The sequence below is a fragment of the Rissa tridactyla genome, chromosome 2, assembly GCF_028500815.1.
Source record: "Rissa tridactyla isolate bRisTri1 chromosome 2, bRisTri1.patW.cur.20221130, whole genome shotgun sequence".
Lineage (NCBI taxonomy): Eukaryota > Metazoa > Chordata > Aves > Charadriiformes > Laridae > Rissa > Rissa tridactyla.
Genome location: NC_071467.1, coordinates 40,730,688 through 40,751,855, shown reverse-complemented (window position 1 = coordinate 40,751,855; position 21,168 = coordinate 40,730,688). Strand labels below are relative to the sequence as shown.

The 21,168-nt window shown below is 37.2% G+C and overlaps 1 protein-coding gene across 7 annotated transcripts in view; it reads left to right on the top strand.

Moving 5' to 3' along the window:
• CHD7 (chromodomain helicase DNA binding protein 7) overlaps positions 1 to 21,168 on the top strand; it is a 135,601-nt gene that overhangs the window by 99,390 nt on the left and 15,043 nt on the right. For all 7 annotated transcript variants that reach the window (XM_054190698.1, XM_054190697.1, XM_054190699.1 and 4 more), the window contains exons 13-23: positions 4,709 to 4,885; positions 6,368 to 6,511; positions 8,832 to 9,087; positions 13,551 to 13,761; positions 14,289 to 14,484; positions 14,704 to 14,871; positions 15,530 to 15,709; positions 15,988 to 16,098; positions 16,184 to 16,389; positions 17,347 to 17,546; positions 18,136 to 18,295. In XM_054190698.1, the coding sequence (XP_054046673.1) occupies positions 4,709 to 4,885; positions 6,368 to 6,511; positions 8,832 to 9,087; positions 13,551 to 13,761; positions 14,289 to 14,484; positions 14,704 to 14,871; positions 15,530 to 15,709; positions 15,988 to 16,098; positions 16,184 to 16,389; positions 17,347 to 17,546; positions 18,136 to 18,295 (2,009 nt within the window). The remainder of the gene's footprint in view (positions 1 to 4,708; positions 4,886 to 6,367; positions 6,512 to 8,831; positions 9,088 to 13,550; positions 13,762 to 14,288; positions 14,485 to 14,703; positions 14,872 to 15,529; positions 15,710 to 15,987; positions 16,099 to 16,183; positions 16,390 to 17,346; positions 17,547 to 18,135; positions 18,296 to 21,168) is intronic.

The following is a 21,168-nucleotide window of genomic DNA, read 5'->3' as shown; positions in this document are numbered from 1 at the left end:
ATAATTAAGACAGTTCATGGATACAGAGTAAGCTGTGTTACTTAATAAATTGGATCCAAGATAACAATACTCGAAATAGTTAAATATAGGGCTGTCTGTGGACAAGGGAGGGAGATGATTCTTACGGTAGGGAGAGTTTGGTTCTGGGAAGGCTGTAAGACAAACGCAGATCCCTTTTTTGTCATTACACACAACCAGTTAAACATGAGTTCATACTGTGAGACTGTGGTTAAAAGGGCTAGTGTAGTTCAAGTGTGTAGGAGGAAAGAAATCTTTATTAAAGAGCAGAAAAGTTACAGCATTCTCCTCTTTGTCAGTAGTTTAGGGGTAGTCCAGTTCTGCCTAGTTCTCGCTTTCTGTCCTCAAAGACTGTTGAAAAACCATAGTCCTTAGAGCAAAGCTATGAGGGTGGTTGTGAGATAGAAAATATGGTTTTACAGGGAAAGAACTGAGTAAAAACTGTTTTGGAGGTGATGACTGTGGCTCAACTTGACATGCCATAAGGGCAAACAGAAATAGGACCATGTACATAAATATAGTAGAAAAGCACATACTAATTTATAGTAGTTAGAAGTTGCATCTGTTTGGCCTAGGAAATAACCATTTTCTCAGCAATTTATCAAAGAAACTTTCAAATCAAAATCATATATGCTGTTGTTAAAGAATATTGATTTGAACAGTGGTTGCTATACTGAGGTCTAATGGTGTATAATCCCTACAATAATAATTACATTTAGCGGCTTAGCTAGATGCAAATGAACTGGAATTGATTTGTACTTTTTCTGGTTTTAAAATTATTTCTTATCAGAGATAGATATTTTGTATCAAATTTTAAAATGTGGGTTTATACAAATACTGTCTCTACTGAAGTATTTCCTGTGTTAAAAATCATGTATGTTTGTTTGTTATTTAAGTGGTGCTTGTTCTCAGCATGTTTTTCCCCTTAGGATGCAGCAATTATGTTGCATGAAACCTGAAGGAATGTCATCAGAAAAATCCCACTTACTGTACAGATTCTTAGCATTATTTTGGCAATATCGTTTTACTGATCTAAAAGCAAGTAAAAGGATCTAAACTAAACTAAAAGGATGCAGGTGCAGAAAGTTTTGTTCCCTCTGTTGCCATATTCTTTAACTTGCTTCTTGTAATGACCATGGGAGTCATTTGACCCCATAGTGAGTAATGACAAAACACTCATGGCACAGAAAAATGAATCATTTTCTGCTAGCTTTGCTCCCTGAACTGGCTTAAGAGCAGCATCATACAATTGCCATGGTTGGGGATAAAAGAGAAATGGAGTGAACTTGTCCTTTCGGTGGCAGCTAGTTAGATGTGTCATGAAATCACCTTCTGTGTTCCATTCTGTGTAAGATTGTGTCAGCTGTGAAATGCATGGTAGAAAGTGAATTACAGGAAAAAAATCTGTTCATGTTCTGACAAAAAGGATCTCCATATAGTATTCAGTCTGGCATCCTCTAAAGTACCATCGGTGGGCACACGATGGGGGGTGAGAAGGGAAAGAAAGAAGGCAGGCTTTGGCAGTGTCATTTCTAGTCACCTTACCAAACACATCAACCCAGACATTGGCATCTTTGGCTTTTTAGGTCTTAACATGAAAAGAGGCCTCTCAAGCTGAGCTGTTTCTCAAAAAGACAATTGAACGTTGAGAAGGTCTGAGCAGCTTTGAAGGGCAATAATAGGGGAAAACATGCATAAGAAGCACCTACCCCATGTATAGTAGCGTGATTTTCAGAGTCAACAGCAGTAACCGGAGTCAGGTTGTTGTGAAAAACCTAGAGAGTAGTAAATAAAAAACTACATTTCTGCAGTAGTGTGACTTCAACACTAAGGACACCATGCTACCAGAGACTTTCCCCTAAAATCCCTTCCTGCTTTAGTGCTTGTGAGGGTCGCATAGGGAAGCCTGTTACGAAGTTCTTGAGCAATATAACTGAAAGGTCCTTCTGGAGGTCTTCCCTGCTTGGAATATCAAATAAAGCAGTTTATTTTCTGTAGTACTCTACCTTTGAGTTTTGTTGTAAGATCAGGTAAACTGTATATGCCAAATAAAATTCATGACAGAGCCCTGCAGAAGAGTTGACTTGTTTGTGATGGAAATTTACTTTGCAGTGTAATGAGGACTAAAAAGAGAAGCTACCTGGCTCACCTGCAGAACAGAATGCCTTGTTCTTGGTTGATTTTTAACTCAAAATAATGCTGTTGATATTTAGTACGTTTTCTGGCTTATCTGGTTCATTCCTTTGGGGCTCAGTGGGTGTTGGCTTGAGAGTGTTTTCTTGTCTGCGTGGTTTTCTTCCCTGCTGAGAAGCTACTGAGCTACGAACGTGTCATCAGCGTAGCATTACCTCAGATTTCTGCAAAGAATGTTTAGCGTGCAGCATTTTAAGGCAGTATTTCACCAATAGGGACTCTTTCACTGAAGATGACATCAAATTCCATTTTATAAAGCGGCTGCGACTTAGTTTTCCAGATGCCTTCTGGCTATAATTAGTTAACATGCACGTTTCTTGCATCTGTTCTCTTGTTGCTCTAAGTGGAGTCTGAGGTTGGTGGGAAGAGATCATAATAATCTTTCGTGGTTCCCATTGGTGGAATGTGTATCTTTTTAGAAGTCCGCTTCTTGTACACATCTAATTGATCTTCTCAGTTTGTATCTGCTAAGAGGTAATACCCCAAAACATAACCAAACTTTTATATTCATATCTAATTGTTGTACTCAACCTCTGTTGCTTGAGCTACTTCCAGAAGAATTTCCCAAACAGAACAGGAAACTGCTACCTGTTAGGAAGATTGAAGGAGCATCAAATCGAAGAACTTGTCTGAGTAAACGGATATGAAATTCCTGTGGTTCCAACATCAGAGAATTTCATTTGGATGCCACGCTGCAACAGGATAAATTGATTCCTTGTTGCCTAAGAATTCACCTGTGACAATGCTATAGGTCACTTTTCTGATATTTTTTACATTTAAATTTCTCAAATGTGACATTAATAGGATTACTTAGGATTTTTTCCCGTACTTCCCCAAGCGTTGGAGGCCTGAAACTGTTGAACAACAACATCATTCACCTTTAAAACTCTTGGAGAGCTCTTGGAACTTTCTGTTTTATTTACTCCAGTGTTTTCAGTACAGCATTTGACTGTCTTTCAAATAATGTGAGCTCTTGTGGCAAGACCGCTATGCATATTTTAATGTGAGATTTAGACAGTTGTAAATATGTAATCAAGGATCGGTCTTATGATTTTTGCTTCATCTGGATGTGCTGCTTTATTTAGTGATAATTTTTGAAGAGCACTGCTTGCCATATGGTTGTGAGGTTGCTTGTGAAAGTGTTTTCCACCACTTTGAAAGAATCTCCTGGACTGCATTCTCGTATTTTCACAGTTATATCTGGCTCATTAAAAAGTTACAGCGTTTCAATTTGCTGGCTAAGTTGCCCACTTGGTGTATTTTCATCTGCTGTTTGTTAGGTAACAACTCTTTTCCTCCCTAAGAAGATAAATGTTTCTGGACTATGCCGTGAGAAAGCACTGTTGAGCAGGTCATTACTTCCTCTGAAATACTCCTGATGTGCATAGGCAGATTTAATGCTAAGTTCAGGATATCAGGTTTCCACTCGTTTTATTGAGTCAGTAGCCATTTCTGATTTCCGCAGTTTGGAGAGGATTATATACCGGTCGCTTATGAAAGGATTCAGACTTGCACATGTTTGAAGGAAGAAATCATCACCTTAATGTAAAATATATGTTTCTCTTGAAATGTATTCAATATGCAACCTATGACATAGCCCTGCTTTGAGAACGTAGAGTGGTCTTAAATTTGTGTGAGGCCCATCCTTACAGACACAGTGTTTTCCTGTGCAGACCCAGTGCCACTGGATATAACAAGTTAAATTTTTCTTTGAACAGCATTGGGAAGAAATATAGCATAATGTTAGAAAGATGTTAATTTCATGATCTTGAGTAAAGTTTGAAACAGAGTCTTAGTATCAGCTCTGAAAATAAGACTGTCAAATAACCAAATAAGTAGTGAATATGGTGCCAGACATGTTGAACTTTCCTTGATGCAAATTTACAAAAATATATATTTATATGCATATGTATGCGGGGATATACATTCTCCGTTTAAGAGTTCAGAAATTTGCTTTCTTTCAAAGCTGTGTACTAGAATTGTAGGTGTTTTGGGATACTTGATGTCCACCAGGAAAAATTTACAGTTTATTGGGAGCAAAATATTCTAATAGTCATAAAAATGAAGCCTTAATGTATTTCTGGCTTATTTGGATTTGGGAGGACCATCACATACCTTTGATTTAAAAGGAAAAAGAAAATTCTCTTGATAAAGTCTGAAAACCTTATTTGAATATTGCAGCAATACATTAATGCTTCAAGGCATTAGTATAATCCATATGAATTCTGACTGAAATACTTGTATAACAGCTTCGTAATGAATATGCAGTGATTCTGTGGGCCTTTTCACAGGATTAAAAACATACCTAGCATGAAGCCAGTAGTAAACTTGCATGTTTGTATTCCCTCATTGAGTCAGCAATAATGACTTCATTTACTTAAAATATCTTGCCTATTGTACTGTTCTGTATTTATAAAGGATGGATTTTGAAGATGAAACAAATATACTTCCTTTCTTTGCTAGGGAGTTTACTTTTAACTTTTGCTGTTCTTTCTAGGGTCGTGTGATAAAGGGGTCCTACAAGTTCCACGCCATTATCACAACATTTGAAATGATCTTGACTGACTGCCCGGAGCTGCGTAACATTCCATGGCGTTGCGTGGTCATTGATGAGGCCCACAGGCTGAAAAACAGGAACTGTAAGCTTTTGGAAGGACTCAAGATGATGGATCTGGTCAGTGTGTGCATCTTTCACATTTATGTCTTCTGTATTTCTATTATGGTTTCATCAAAAAGTAAAATGAAAGGTTTTTTTCTCAAGTAAAAGCATCAAGTGCTCAGAAGAATGAGGGAATGCAGCTAAGAAGGTTTTTAAAATACCTGGAAGCATATGCGTACCTTGAATTTTGGAGTGCTGATGTTTCATAAGTCTCTTCATGGATTTAGACCAAGAATTATGTGGATTCTATTAAAAGGACCAAGATGTTGTTCGCTTTCTCTCCTTTCATGTGACTTACTCTATAGTCACTTCTTCACATAGACCTTTATTTAAAGGTATATTATGATTAGGTGGCCAGATATGGGTGTGAGAGTTAAACTGCTCTGCGCTAACATCAGTTCTAATGTTAATTTGTTGTTTGGCCATAAGGAGCTTCTTTCAGACTGGCTAACGAAAGGAAAAGTGAGTTGATTTCTGATCCTTACATAAATATCTATTACACTAATACACACATAAGCACACAGAGAAAAATAAGATGATGGTTTTTAAAGATATTTACCATTTAAAAGGCAAAACTTTGGCTTTTTCTTTTGGCCTGAAGATTCTTTAAAAATGTGAGAGGAATGCCGTCATGCTAAGTTAATACCTGGAACTCAAAACCTCTTATTTCCGATAAGAATGAAGAGACGTAAACATTAGCTTACACAAGCACTGGTGACCTGTAGGTCACTTGTAGTTTCTTTTTCACCTGTTTGTTAAACAGTACTTGTCTTGAAGGACTCTTGAGGCTTAACGAATGAAATTTTGTAAAAATGCTCTATACAACTTATTTTCCTTATTATGGCTGATATCAGAGAAAAGACAGGCTTATAGGCATGGCTATAGATGGAGATATGGGCCTTCTCACTTCAGTTCTTGTTCTACTACAAAATTTGTCTTTGACCTTGGACTAGTGCTTAACCGCTCTGGGCTCCTCTTCTAAAGCAGTATGCAACTTTTCCTCTTGTCTCTGCCAGTCTCACGTGCTCTGTTGTGTGTAGATGGAAAGCAGGACTCTGCTTCAGGTTTCCTATGTTAGAAGCTTACACCTACCCGGAAGAGATTCAAGTACTCAGATCTATTGGAGCTGTAGTAAATCGATGGATTTATACTGGAAGTGATGGGATAAGTTCAGCTGTTATTTTGCCATTGTATTGTATTTGTGCCATTGTTCATTGTATTTGTGAAAGAGCTGGAATGTTGTGGGTCAGTAAAATCTCTTCTTGTGTCTGGAGGACTTTTGAAGGTGCTTAATTACTGATGTATTTTTCTGGGCTATCGCTGAAGGAAGGTCAGAATACTACTTAGAAATGTTTTGAAAAGACCGATATGTTGGGGGAGGGGAGAAGAAGCAAAGATGAGAGATACATACAGGGGAAAAAAGAGAGAATGTTGTTGATTTCTCCATTGAAAATGAATTTAGATGGATTCCTAGGCAATTATTTCTTAACCTTTCAGGAACATAAAGTGCTGCTTACTGGAACGCCTTTGCAAAATACAGTAGAAGAACTATTTAGCTTGCTTCACTTCTTGGAACCAGGTCGCTTCCCATCAGAAACCACATTCATGCAAGAATTTGGTGATCTGAAGACTGAAGAACAGGTAAACTTCTCCTGCACACTCACTTTTCTATTTAGATATTGTGAATTTATCCATTGTATTATATCTGAACTTCATTACTTGCTTTTACAAGTAGTACCTGTTTACTTTTTGAAAGACCACAGTAGTTGTATCTCTGTGGTTTTGTTTTCATTTTGTTGAAGTTTTTTTGCCTCTGACCAGAAGTCATTTTGCCTTATCATTGTTTTTTTTATCCGTTGTCCAGTGGTCAAACAGAAATGGCAAAAGTTTCCGCTCATTAAAATGTGGTGTTTAAAAATGGGGGTGGGGTGTCTTGTAATAGTTGTTGGATGAAAATACTTCTAGAATTGCTTGTTTGCTCAAAGAGAATTAGCTCGTCAGTTGACATTCTTCCTTAAGTGTCAGTATCAGTGAGGGGACTGTCCTCATAACTTCTGTGGAGTTAACATCTGGGAGTTTTATCAGTGACTTCTGTGCAAACAGGAACATGTTTGAAACCTAGTTTAGCAAGAGGCAACCAAATGGAGGGAGGTTTTTTGACTGACTCAGAAACAGATTTCTCCAGCTGTCCAATAGAAGAAATGATAAATCAATGCAAAATGAAAGACTCTGTGCGGCATGTTTTAGATCTAAAATGTGAAAGCTGCTGATGATATATAAAATCACAATTTCTGCTTGTATGTATGAAGATGTTTTAAAAAGTCAATAGCTAACAGTCCAATCACTGTTACATTAGGAGTTAACTGAAGCATGGCATCTTAATTTATGCATTTTAATTTGGCCCTATGATAATCTAATGTCTCGATTGCATGCGTTTTTGTGTGCAACTTTGTTGATTTTGTCTGAAAATTCAATTTCTTGTATTTCTCACTTTTGAGTGCTTGAATTTGTTAACTTTGAGAGCGACTCTCTCATAGGTAATAGCCTAACTTACAAAGCAGCTCTCCCACCAGCCCCTTACCTCCTAGAAAAATCATAGCGTATTCTGGGGAAATCCTAGGATATATTTCCACAGATTGTGCAGGCAGTTGCATGCCAGTTAGGCTGGACTCTGACCTGATTGGAAGTGAGCCAGCTCTGATCCAGGAGCCATGTAGTCCTGTTAATATAGTGTTTGAGCTGACATATCCTAACTCTCAACATAGCTTTTGTCAGGCCAGCTCAAAATGTCAGCAGGGTAGAACTGGAAATTTTTGAAGCCCATACATGGAAATATTATTAAAAAAATGCCATCATCCATGAGCAGAATTGGAACCTGGATTGATTGGGCCAACAAGTTTTGGAAGAAGTGCCTTCTCTGCCAACACACCATTAGATGTTTTGGAATTTGATTTATCTTTCAAGTGATGGGAGAGATTACATGTTAGTGAATTAGGTTTTCTCCTCCATTCCCTGCAATCCTATTCAGTGTATTTATTTTGTTCATCCCTCCATACTAATTTATCTTCTTTCTCGTAAAGTTGCTTTGTTACTAAGGGAATGATGTGAGTTCAGGAGAAAGTATCTTTTTTTCATATTTCTCCTATGCAGCTCTGCATCAGGAGATGATGACTGACTGCAGGGTAAATTTATCAGCTCTTCAACACTGAGCTGATTTGTACTTTGAGAGGCAACCTAAATGTCCGTCTTTTTCTATATGGAATATTCTTGAGCTTCTTGTGTAAGGGGAGTTTAGAGAAACTTAACAAAATTTAGCTAATTTTTTTGAGGAAAATAGACTTCCTTCCCCACTATCTAGGATGTGTCTTAAAGTATATGCTACAAAACCTGGAGACACTAAAAATGATCAGTGTGTTAAAAATTTACAGAAATAAAATGTTTTCATTTTGAGACCAGGCCTAAATGGTTTTCTACTTCAGTGCATGTCAAAACTAAGGAAATAAGAAAATAATTAGAAGCAGATCTATGAAGGGAAAAAATAGCGTTAAACACTCTGTTTAGTAGTTAGAAGTTAACTGCAAAGCTTGATCTTAAAAGTCGTATTTGCTTGTATAGCTGTGCTTACTTAGCATTAGCTTTGCATGACTGCTGTGCAGTACTGTCCTTGTCTACAAGAATAGTTCTAAGTTGAAGTCTGTTTAACAACATTCACTAAACAGAAGTATTGCACACTAAAAATTTACTTTAGAAATGTATATCTCACTGTTTTAACAAGGAGAACTCAGTCTCGAGGTCACTGAGGAAAGATTTTTTTTTTTTATTTTTTTTTTTTTTTTACAAATGCTCTCTACTTGCGATCTGAGGTAGGAAACAAGGGGTTTAGAATTAAAGAAATGGAAAAATAAATATTTGAATCCGTACAGTTTTTAATTTAGTTATTTATTCAACCTGTGTTTCTTAGGTGCAAAAACTCCAAGCTATTCTGAAACCGATGATGCTGAGACGTCTCAAGGAGGATGTAGAAAAGAACCTGGCCCCCAAAGAGGAAACCATCATTGAAGTTGAGCTGACAAATATTCAGAAGAAATACTATCGTGCTATTCTTGAAAAGAATTTCACATTTCTTTCCAAGGGTGGAGGTCAGGCAAATGTACCTAATCTTTTAAACACTATGATGGAACTAAGAAAATGCTGCAATCATCCGTACCTTATTAATGGTAGGCCTCCTATTTTTCTCATTCAAAAAATTATTGTAAGGAAGTTCAGTAAATTAGAAATTGTATTCTAGTATGTCTTTCTGTTTATTCATTTATTTTATGTAGGAAAGTGAGATAACTTTTTGGGTTCTCTTAGATATGGGTGTATGCTAGTCAGGACAGCATTGCTTTTGAAGACATCTGTGCTGCTTTTTTCGAAGGCTTCCTAGCCAGACAGAGCTAGTGTTTGGATTATCAAGGTTTCCTTTCTGTTATTTCTGACAAATAAGACAGTGGTTATCATGCAGGTTGTTGAATGCTGTCATAAATATGGCAATCTTTTCTTCAGAGTTACAGTTAATGCTCTATGGAAAGAAAATAAGTAGCAGCTATGAGATAGTAACCTAAAATTTCTGAGTAAAAGTTGTGGGTAAGAAATGATGATCAAGAATGCTTTTGTGGCCACATGTTGTCAGTTCATTTTTCTCATTTAACTAGTCAGATTTGTTTAAATGTCATATTAGACTTAACGACGAATACTCTCTTTCAGTGTGATGCTGTTGGTTTTAGATCAGGATTATCTATGGCAGGTACTATATGATCAGCCAGCTACCTATAGCTGCCTGAAGTACGCTAAACTGTATGGCTTGGTCGGTAACAGAAGCCTCTATAAAGGGCTGTATTCTACTAATTTCTTGTTTCCCAACTCTTATGTGTATATATATACTGTATATGATTTATGCTGTAGTTGGCTTAATGCTGTTTATAAGCTTCATGGTGAAAGACAGTTTAGTTCAAGAGCCATATGTGACTTCAGTTTTTTACTGTATGACTTCCATATTGCAGTGGCTTATGTTTTTTTCTTGACATTTTTTGTTTAACTGGGGGGAAAAATGCTTAAACTGATTCACAAAATGACATCTAATTATATTTCATGCACAAGTAATTATTCCAAAGACTTGATATAGGATTACTCCAAAGTACTTCAGCCCAACCATGCTGGTGAACTGCTCAGTTTCTAAACTTGGATAAGCATCCAGTAAAGTAGTTTTGTGGTTCTGGTAGGATTTTTTTGTTTGTTGGTTGGTTCTTTGTTTTAGGTTAACCTATTTTATAAATGAGTTTCACAGAAAATAGTTCAGGATGTTCAGGTTATGAGCTTCAGAACTTGATGCTTTTTATATTTTTTGCTTTTCAGCTAGTTTTAACCTTGCCATTGTATTTCCTTATTTCGTGTTTGCTAGAAGAAATAAGTGATTGTTTTGCTGCTACTTTGTTTTGTCAAATAGAGTTCATGAGTAGTACCTGCAGTGTTGCCTACAGCAGTGATATTTTTTTTTTTTCCCCTCACAAGTGTTGTGTCATTTGGTGTCTGTTAGAGACTGTTGAAGTCCAGGTGGCTATATAGAGAATTTTGAGTGTTTTTTTGATGACTGTATCTTAACCCTAATAAAGGGAGATGGGGTTGTCTCTTGAGTGCTTTTGCCTTTATAACATTTTTTGTGACTTTTGAATATTTGGACTTGCTTAGTGTCATGCAGCAACATGGCAGATGGGTCAAGCCTTCAGATTTGAGGGAAAAATAAATAAATCCTGACTATTATTAGTGTGGCGGATGGAACTAAACAAATACCTTCTTTGTAGTTCTAGGACTGAAAATACTCTTACATTCTGTAGTTGTCTGAGCCTGGGGTTTTATTTTGTTGGCCAATAATTAACATCTTTGTACTTAGAGTGATGGCACAAGTTTATTGTCATTTTACCAAAAGTAAGCACTTGCAGTGCTAGTACATAATGTTGCATAGTGTTCTCTTGAATGATTTCTTGCAGAGCAAGTTCTTGACTTAACTGTTTTTATAAAGGTGTCTCTGAATCCTTCTCATTTTCTTCCAAGTTTACGGGTTTTGGGAGCAAGCACTACTGCATGTGTATTTGAATATGCAAGTAGAACACTGTATGTTTTGTTCTGCATAAAAGCTGCAAGCAAGTCTTCTAGATAATCTTCAGTTAAGAGCCGTAGAAGGTTATATGATGGAAGTGGTATGGTAAGAGTTGAATATGGAGTGTTTTTTTAATTTGTTTCTTGATTGGCAGATCTGTTCTGAGGAGGAGAAAATGGTGGTCTGCTGAGGCTGTCTTTGAGTAGAGTTATAGAGGGAGTGACTGCCTTTTGGGTATTCTCCAACAAAGTTGGGGAAAGCATTGTCTGTCATTTTTCTTGGAGCTGGCCTCCTTGTTTTCCCCCTAGCAACCATCCTCAAGTGCTTGTACATCATTCCTCTTTCTCTGTCCGAGAGCCAGCAGTGAGGAGTGCCTCTGTACTTACACATCCTACAGTGTTGACCATTAGAAAGGTTTCTTACTCTGTTTCATTTACCCTCTTGACCCCTGAAAGCCTCTCTCAATTATGAGCGGAAGTGGGGGTTTCCCTGATGGACTGAGTACACATTCACATCCTTTCCTTTTATCCCCTTCTAAAAATCAGCTAGGGTAGGAACTGGTGTTACAGACCTGCAGGTACTACATCAAGTAGCTTTAGGGTAACAGGCTACTCAGTCTACATCACTTAATTGCAGTTGAAGTGGAAATTAAAAAGACAGGTGAGTCTTTCACAGGGTTTATCTAGGATAGGTTTATTGGAAGAGCATATTTTTGGAGGTCATGATCTGTAATGGAAGTGGGTCTTGCTGAGGCCAAACTCTGATACTGAAAATTCACCAGTTTGTGGGCTTGTTGTGGTGTGCTTGACTTGGGTGGTTAGCTTTTGCAGATGCTGAGTTTGCATATTGGTTTGCTTCATAGTAGTGAAACTTAAATTTGGATATCACAGTTGAGTAAGAAATAAATGATATAACCAGGAAAGATCACTGAAGTTACTGCATGTGAACTACTTGACAGCCTACTATATACTGAAACTACCTAAGCTCAGCTGAGATTTACTACCCAAAATTCTGCCCATTTTACAAGATGGGAAGTGATATGATTGAAGGGAAATTGAGGAAGTGTCTGATTTTATTATTTTCACATGGCTTTATTTTTTTTATGTGCAAACCATTAGGATCAGTAATGCTTGGAGTAGGGAATCCAGATAATGAAAATTCAGGGAGGTAAAACTACCTTTAAGTGTGGTCCCATCTTGAGTCCATTAAGTTCTGTAAAAGCTAGAAGTGCAAGTGTATTGAGTAACACAAAGCTGTCAGACAGCCTGCTTAGGGTAGTATCTAGTTAAGACACCACATTACAGTAGGCACTGAACCAGCGATCACACAGGGAGGGTGCGTTTGCCTGTTTGTTTACAGGCATCTACTTAGAACTGGGATATGAGAGAGATGCTCAGCAGAAGCCTGGCAATAAGCTCTTCTTCCCCCCTCCCCCAACCCTCCCATCTTTCCTCGTGTTATTCAAAAGCACTATTGAAGCTGAGTATTATACAAACCAGAAATACTTTGTAAACTACATTTTGTTTAAAAAAACAACAGCAAAAACAACAGAAGAAAACTACAAAAACCAAACCAAACAAAAAAAACCCAAACAAAAAACCCCCAAGCAAACAGAGACTGAAAAAGCTCCAAATAAGAGTTTATTTGGATGTGAAATAGGTTTAGGATGGAGATTTCTAACCTCTTACATAGCCAAGAATAGTAATCTGATAATTCTTGAAATAGCCCACTCTGTGACATAAAAAATGGAACAAAAGCATAGAAGAGGTTGAAGAGACAACTTGATCTTGGCCTATAGTTTTCAGATAATCAGCAGTAGAAAAAAATATTTGCTGCTCTGCATATCATTCATAGGCGAAGGGGTGGCAAGAAAGAACTTTTGACTAATTCTGGAAAGAATATATATGGTGGATAGCTTCACTAAACTGAACAAAAAAAAAAATGCATTCAGTGAGGAAAGAAAGCTGAATAGAAGGTAAAATAATCATTTCACAGCTGCTTATTCCTCCTACCCCCTGAAATTAGCTTTTTCATTGTTTGGATTTTGATTCTATAATTAATAATGGAAGGAGCAGGTCAAGGTCATGCGTGTGTTTAAGCCTGGCTTTGGTTTTTGAGGCACAGACATCAAATGTGACTTGTATTCCATGTATTTTGCTGTGGAAATTACATACTTTTTCTTATATGTTGCATTTAAGAAAGGACAGAAAAACCATTCTATTAGTTGGAAATGGTTTACTTTTTCATCTTTTTTTTTAATTTTTCATTAATTTGTGTGCATTAAATAGTTGTATGGATTTATTTAGGAAAGGGTTTACTCCCATTTAAAAGAGAAAAAAAAAAAAGATTGTTCAAAGTTACTTTTTATTTATGCTGTATTTGTGTATATGTTTGCTTTAAATTTAAGGTTAATATTTTTTATAAATGTTTATTCACATAATGCTTAAAACATTCCTGCAGTTTCTATAGGGTATTGGAGGCGAGCTCATTGTTTATTAATAAACCCCTTTGCAGCATTCATGTATTGCTGTCCAATCTTTGCAGGTGCTGAAGAGAAAATTTTGGAAGAGTTTAAAGAAACACACAATGCCGACTCTCCAGATTTTCAGCTCCAGGCAATGATCCAGGCTGCTGGCAAGCTAGTACTGATTGACAAGCTGCTGCCAAAACTGAAGGCTGGTGGCCACAGGGTGCTTATCTTTTCCCAGATGGTGCGCTGCTTGGACATACTGGAAGACTACCTCATTCAAAGACGGTGAGAGCAACAATATAATACAATTCTAAATAAACTGTGCTTTCGTCAGTGGCCACAGTATTTAACCTGTGAGTAATCCATATTGAAAAGGGATGAAATGCAAACACTTTACAATATTTTCTGTAGTGATCTGACTAAAGGGAAAAGTATACCTGTAAGTTGCAAGTAATGAGATTTTTCTTTTGGGTGAGTACAAAATGATCTCATATGGAGAGCTTTAAACCTCTTAGTTTACTATGTAGTTAAATGTTTTGGTGGCTCTAGAGTCTTTTAGCTTAAGCCTGAATGTTTATTTCATTCCTTAGAGTGAAACTCTGTTCTTTACCAAAAGGTGTAAAGCAGGAGACAAAGTAGTGTGTCTTCCACTGATTGAAGTTAGTGGATACAGGAACAGTTGCTCAGTTTGTTGTAATTACTTTGACCCTATAGTAGCATATTTTCCTTTTTTTTTTTTTTTTTTAATTGCATATTCTTACAAAGAAACAATACCATTATAGTAAAGTTCTCATAATTTGTCTTTATTTCAGGTACCCATATGAACGAATTGATGGCCGAGTAAGAGGCAACTTACGTCAGGCAGCTATTGACAGGTTTTCAAGACCTGATTCTGATAGGTTTGTTTTCCTGCTGTGTACAAGGGCAGGAGGTTTGGGCATTAATCTTACTGCTGCTGATACCTGCATCATTTTTGATTCAGACTGGAACCCCCAAAATGACCTCCAGGTAACATTACAAGAGATGATTTTACTGACGTTTTTTCTTTGCCTTTTTGCTGTGAAGGTTTCTTCACCTAAAAGACAAATTATCTGTTGTCCCTCTTAAAAGCATAAAGATTATTATTTATATTGAAAGCAATAACTTGAAGTTGTCTGTATTGATTATTTTAAATTTTTTTTCTTCCTTTTGTGACCTGTAACTGAGTATCTGTCTTTGTTTCATCAGGCTCAAGCACGATGTCACAGAATAGGACAGAGCAAATCAGTGAAAATTTACAGGTTGATAACAAGGAATTCTTATGAAAGGGAAATGTTTGACAAAGCTAGCTTGAAGCTTGGCCTTGATAAGGCTGTGCTACAATCTATGAGCGGAAGAGAAAACGCTACGAATGGGGTGAGAATTAATATACTAAGGTGCATGATCAACAAATGCTATGAATGTGTAGCACTTTCCCTGCTTGTTTGCGTTTTAGCTGGAGAACAGTGGTTTTCAGATGGAGTACGGCATGTATTTTGAAGTAGGGTTAATTAAGGGCAAGGCTACATGAACTGGCTCAGCCTATCTAATGGCTCACTTATTGCCAAAAGGGGGAAGGTGCAGTCATGTTCCCTCAATCTTCATCCATTCTCATAATTCCACCCTTTACATTATGTTGATCCTGGTACTTTTTATAGTTCTTCTAGTCAGCTTTTTCTGGTGTAGCCTTTTTGCTTTGGACTTTTTTTTGCTTTAGGTTTTTGTCAGGCTAGTAAGTTAAATCTGCACCCAGGAGGAGTTTAGCAGTCATCAGAGCCAAAGTAAAGGGATTCAGTGACAATGAATTATTAAATAGTTTAAACCACTCATATAACTTCATTTTAAGAATTTTGTTGTTCATGTTTTTCTTTTAAAGGTGACTTCAGAATGAATATTTAATTGACCGACACCACATTGTCTTAGTTTCAGTTCTTAAAATGCTAAGTAAGAGGACAAATAGTATGATTATGCTGTTAGATGTACACATTGGCTGATGTCAAAAAAACACCTCAAAACCCTCTCTTACATGTTACAGGTGCAACAGCTTTCTAAGAAAGAAATAGAAGATCTTCTTCGAAAGGGTGCATATGGTGCTCTGATGGATGAGGAAGATGAAGGGTCTAAGTTTTGTGAAGAGGATATTGATCAGATTCTTTTAAGGCGAACACACACAATTACTATTGAATCTGAAGGAAAAGGCTCAACATTTGCAAAGGTGTGCATTGACATTCAGAGGAAAATTAATAAAATGTGAACAGGATAGATGGTAGTAGTAGTAAATTGCCTTCTGTGTCAGTGTAGTTTTTCAATGTGCTTGTCTCAAGATATTTTCCTCACAAATGTTGGGATATCTGTATTTCCAGTCATGATAGTTTCCAGGCTTACCTTTTTTCTTTCTTGAAACTACCACTTATAATGTATTTACCAGTGAAAATAGATATTCTTTGTAGCATGCAGTTAAGAAACCAATGCATATGTTTTCACATTTACTAGGCTAGTTTTGTTGCATCTGGGAACAGGACAGACATTTCCTTGGATGACCCTAATTTTTGGCAGAAGTGGGCAAAGAAAGCTGAGCTGGATATTGATGCTTTAAATGGAAGGGTAAGAGCTTTATGATAGTTCCTAGTACAATTAAATTGAAGATATTCCCCCCTCCTAAATTTCTACATTTTCACTTTCATTTTAGAATAACCTAGTTATTGACACACCAAGAGTCAGAAAGCAAACCAGACTCTACAGTGCAGTCAAAGAGGATGAACTGATGGAGTTTTCAGACCTGGAAAGTGATTCTGAAGAAAAGCCTAGCACAAAGCCCCGTAGGCCTCAGGACAAATCACAGGGATATGCAAGAAGTGAATGTTTCAGGGTGGAGAAGAACTTACTGGTTTATGGGTAAGGATATTAAGAAGATTAAATATACTGATTGTGGCTAAAGAACTGAAAATATGGAAATGATGTATAATAAATAATTCATCCTTTTCTTGGACACGTTCACATAATCTCTTCCTGTGTAACCGTTATCTCATTACGCTGTATACACGCCAGTGAGATTTTAAGTCGCTATATATATGAAGTTGCTTGTATAAGTGTTACTTAGGTTAAAGTATCTGAGTGTCTTACAGATGGCTATGAGCTCACTGGTAAGATATGTAGTTTTGTGATGGCCGAATATTTGTTTCTGGTTTCTCTTCGTGTAAAGAATTCCTGAGTTATCGAGGCTTAATCTCTTTTATAAATGTTGTGGAGAATAACAAAGTGTATTTGTAAAGGACAATGCGGCTGTGAAATCAACAGTCAGTCTAGAGGTTTTCAACATAGATTCTGGTATTTTAGCACCAGTTGAATTCAGCTATTTAATACTTTATATTTTTCCCCATTTTACCTATTTGAATTTTATCTCTTAGCAAGCAAGTAGCTATCTATGTTTGGCTGCTAACACAGTGGGCTTTGGAATGACTGTCTGTATTTTAGGAAGTTGTGTACAACAATTGCTAATGATGGATTTCAGGATCAAAATAAGAATGATTCCCCAAACCCCATGATTGTAGGAGTTGGTTGAGTTTCCTATTCGTAGCTTACTGGGACCGTTAGTTAAACAATGTACTTTATTGTTTTGAGTGTAGTTCAATTGCAGCTTTACGAGCAGTGAACTTATTGCCTGTTCTGTAAAATAAACGTTCTTAACTCTTTGGTGCTGGAGGTTGGATTCCCTGACATAACCTGCAAATGCAAAATGCATTAGCAGTGACACAGGAGGTCCCAACTTGCTTGGTACCAGGACTTAAATTGCAAGTCACAAATTAAAGTACCAGTGCCCTGGCTGTTGTATTGAATGTATTTTTCTTATAGCTGGGGTCGGTGGACTGACATCCTCTCACATGGGCGCTATAAACGTCAGCTAACAGAACAAGATGTGGAAACCATCTGCCGGACTATCCTGGTATATTGTCTTAATCATTACAAAGGGGATGAAAATATCAAAAGTTTCATCTGGGATCTGATCACTCCAACTGCAGATGGGCAAACTCGAGCTTTGGTTAATCATTCCGGTATGTCTACCACAATCAAATAATGATGCTAGTAAACAGGAAAGAATTGCTTCAGTCATGCTATGTATTTAGTTTAAACTATAGCCATTCTGACATGTCGTAGGATCTTGTCAGATTTTATGAGTAAGGTGGGCTTTGACTTGGTCCATACTTAAAGGGAAAGTCTCCCTTAGACACTCTGTAGGATACAGTGTTCTTTCCCTTAAATCATTTTTGAACAAATATTCTAGCATAATTTTTAAGTGGCACCTACTGCCGGAGTTAATCTCTTTCAAATTGCCATAAACCAGAAAGCTTGTTTCCTTATGGCTGCTCAGATTCATGAGAATTTTTACAAGAAATATTTATATAACACCATTTTCTGGCTAGCGCTCTGCATTTTTGAAATGTTCACACCTAAATTTGCATGAAAGTTTTGGTTGATTTTGTTATTTGCAATTCTCTGTACTGAATTATGTTGCTGTTCAGTTTTTGGTGGTTGTGTTGCCCACAAAGGAATTAATATAGCCTTAAATGTATGTTTGTAATGTAGTTTGGGTTGAGAGCTTTTCTATTCAGATTGTGTAAGAAGTATTGGGGTTTTACATAGGTCTGTCTGCACCAGTGCCCAGAGGGCGGAAAGGCAAGAAAGTAAAAGCCCAGAGTTCACAGCCAATGCTGCAAGATGCGGATTGGCTCACAACCTGTAATCCAGATGTATTATTTCAAGAAGACAGCTATAGGAAACATCTCAAACATCACTGTAATAAGTAAGTATTAATAAATAGTTCATTTAGAGGTTTTTTTACGACATGCTTTTGAAAAGTCCACAACTTCTTTTGGATATTTTTAATAGAACACAGGGCCATTTAATAGGATGTAAAGGCCATTATTACTTTTTAATTTGGGAATAATAATTTTAAGAGATATATGGATAGTTCTGTAAGCTCTTTATGACCGATCAGCGCTTAAAACACAGTTCTGAAGAAAACTGTTTTCTACTTACTAAATAAGAATGGAATCAGATGACGTTATTTTTTTTACCATATAAAGGAAAGACTGTATCCCTACACTGTCTATTTTTCTTGACAATTGGCTGTCTTTACACAAAAGCTGTTTGTTTCTTACCCTTCTTGTGGGGTCTCTCAAGCTGATGTCCTTAAGAGTTCTGTTCCTTAGGCATTAAACTCAAATGTCCAGTTATTCATTTTCAGTTTCATGTAGTAGTTCACCTATACGTGTGCGTATCTCTTCTCTTCGTTCTTTTTCTCCCTTCCTTTTTTGCTCTCCACATTATACAGAATATTTCTTCTTTCCTCTTTTGTTTGAGATAAAATTCCTCACCAGGTTTTCTTACCTGAATCAGTGCCTTGATTTGATTTTTGCAGTTCTAAACACATTACTGAACTGAAAGCCTTTGGGGACAGAGATCGTTTTATTTCGATTTGGGATATCGTTGTGTGAATGTCTCTTAAGAGCCTCTCTTACATGCTTTTAGCTTTTGTTTTGTAATATTTTAGTTATTTTTGTGTCAGCTTCTGTCCACAGTGTCCTGGTTCTCTATCTCAGTTTTGCTTGCTATAGTCTCTGTTTACAGACACTGAACCTAACTCTTGTCCCAGAAATGTCTTAGTTTGGGTTTGTGGGGGAGGTTGTGTGCTTTTTGGGCTTTGGGGTTTTGTTTTTTTTCTGTTTTTAAATTTATACTCTTCATTGTATAAATACGCCATACAGATGTAATGTGGTGTTACTGAAAGGTCGTCAGTACTTTGCGTTTTGAATATATATTGTGTTTCACTAATACTGTTTATTGGAAAGAAATTATTGATTTGAAAAGTACCTGTGGCCTGTCAATAGGGGGTGTGATGTGAAGGAGGAAAGGCATATAAGGGGTTTATTAGCTCATTTCTAGATGCTAACCAAACTTAATTCTCAGCTGATGAAAACACATACTTACAGAATTATGTTAGCAAGTGCACATCCAAATAAACTACGTTCTGATTTTTTCTGAGCTGTTACTCTGATCTGTTATTACATTTCACTTGCTCTTAAAGTAATTAAATTCTTTCCTGTAACACTATTTTAATCTCTCAGGTAACATGTCCTCATTACTTGTTATATCAGTTTGCAGATCAGACTTAAACTCATTTTTAAAATATTGCTCCTGTAATAAAGCAGTAGAACAATTACAAGGATAGGCAAGATGGATAAATCACTGCAAGAATGTTTTCAGTTGCTATCTTTTTCCTTCGCTTCCACCAGGACTAAGTGAATCATAGAAGCAATGTGTTTAGCCCAGGTAAAATCGAACAGAGGTGGAAGCCAATTAATAGTCTGAGTAATTTCCATCAGAAGGCAGCAGTAGCAAAGCTTTGTAAGAACTGATGTCCTCTCCTTACGTAACATATATGCTGTTTTAACAGATAGGACTCTGGTGCAAAGATCCTCTCGTGTTCAGTTGGTGTTGGGTTTTTTTTTTCCTGCTCCTCTTCTTTGGCTTGATGTAACAGCTGTTATTGCTTAATACTAAGATGATAGAAACACTCAACAGCTTATTTGCATAGCCACAGAGGGAGCAGGGACACCTTACTGGTCCCAGTTATCATGCATACAAAAAGAAGCATGTCTGACATGTTTTGAATTGCAGACATGACCTTCATTCAAATCCCTGCTCCTCCAAGGTTTGCTGGAATAACACGTGTAAAACCGGGTATTGCTCTGGTTGCATCAGACCTCTAATGAGGAGCTCTCAAAACTGGTGGTGGTCTAAATTTTTCATGCAAGTGGGTGATCAGATTACTGCCTCCCAGGTCACCCTAGCTGTTCAGAAGCAGCAGCAATTCAACAGTTTCCGTGATGGATTTGGGTACAGTGAGAGGGCAGGCTGAATAATCTCTGTTTTAGCTGCTACTGATTTTACTTCATGAACTAGGCAGCAGGGGGTGCCCTGAATTGGGTAAACATAGGAGAGTAGGATTATTTTCAGGTAGATACTTTTTCTACAGAGATGACCTCTTTTCTAGTCTCCTTGAAAAGCCAGTGTCTGCCATTCTCTCTCCTGCCAGCTTCAAGTATGACCACAACACCTGACAGCCCTTCCAAAAACCACTGTAGTATGACAGAGATAGGGAAAAATAAACATGGGCAACGAAGATTTTTCACTTCCTTGTAACACTTAGGTTGTGCACAGGTAAAATTAAATGGCAGTTTTAACTATAAAGAGTAAAAATAGTTAATATCTCCCAAGGGAAATGAGGGATTATTCCCTTCCCCCCCCCAATTCTCGGAAGCCAAAAGTTGTATAATCTGAAAAACCTGACATTCCATATTGAGGGTTTATTGTAAGGTAGTAAAACCAGATTTTATATCTCGTTTTTTCCTACAACTTCTGATGTGCTTCCAAAAATGGTATTAAGGCAGCAGCTGAGGAAATTTTATGAGATAATGAAGCAGAACAGTTACTGAAAGCCATCTGCTCAGTTGTTTACAAACTTGCTTCAATACTTCAGAGGCAGTGGTAGAGTACGTGTCTAAACTTCACAAGCTGCACTAGGTAGAACTAAATGAAATGCGCCGGGGCTGGGCTGAGCTGGGTCCCTCTCTGTGCAGTGTAAGCGGTTGCCAGGCAGGCCTGTTGGAAGCC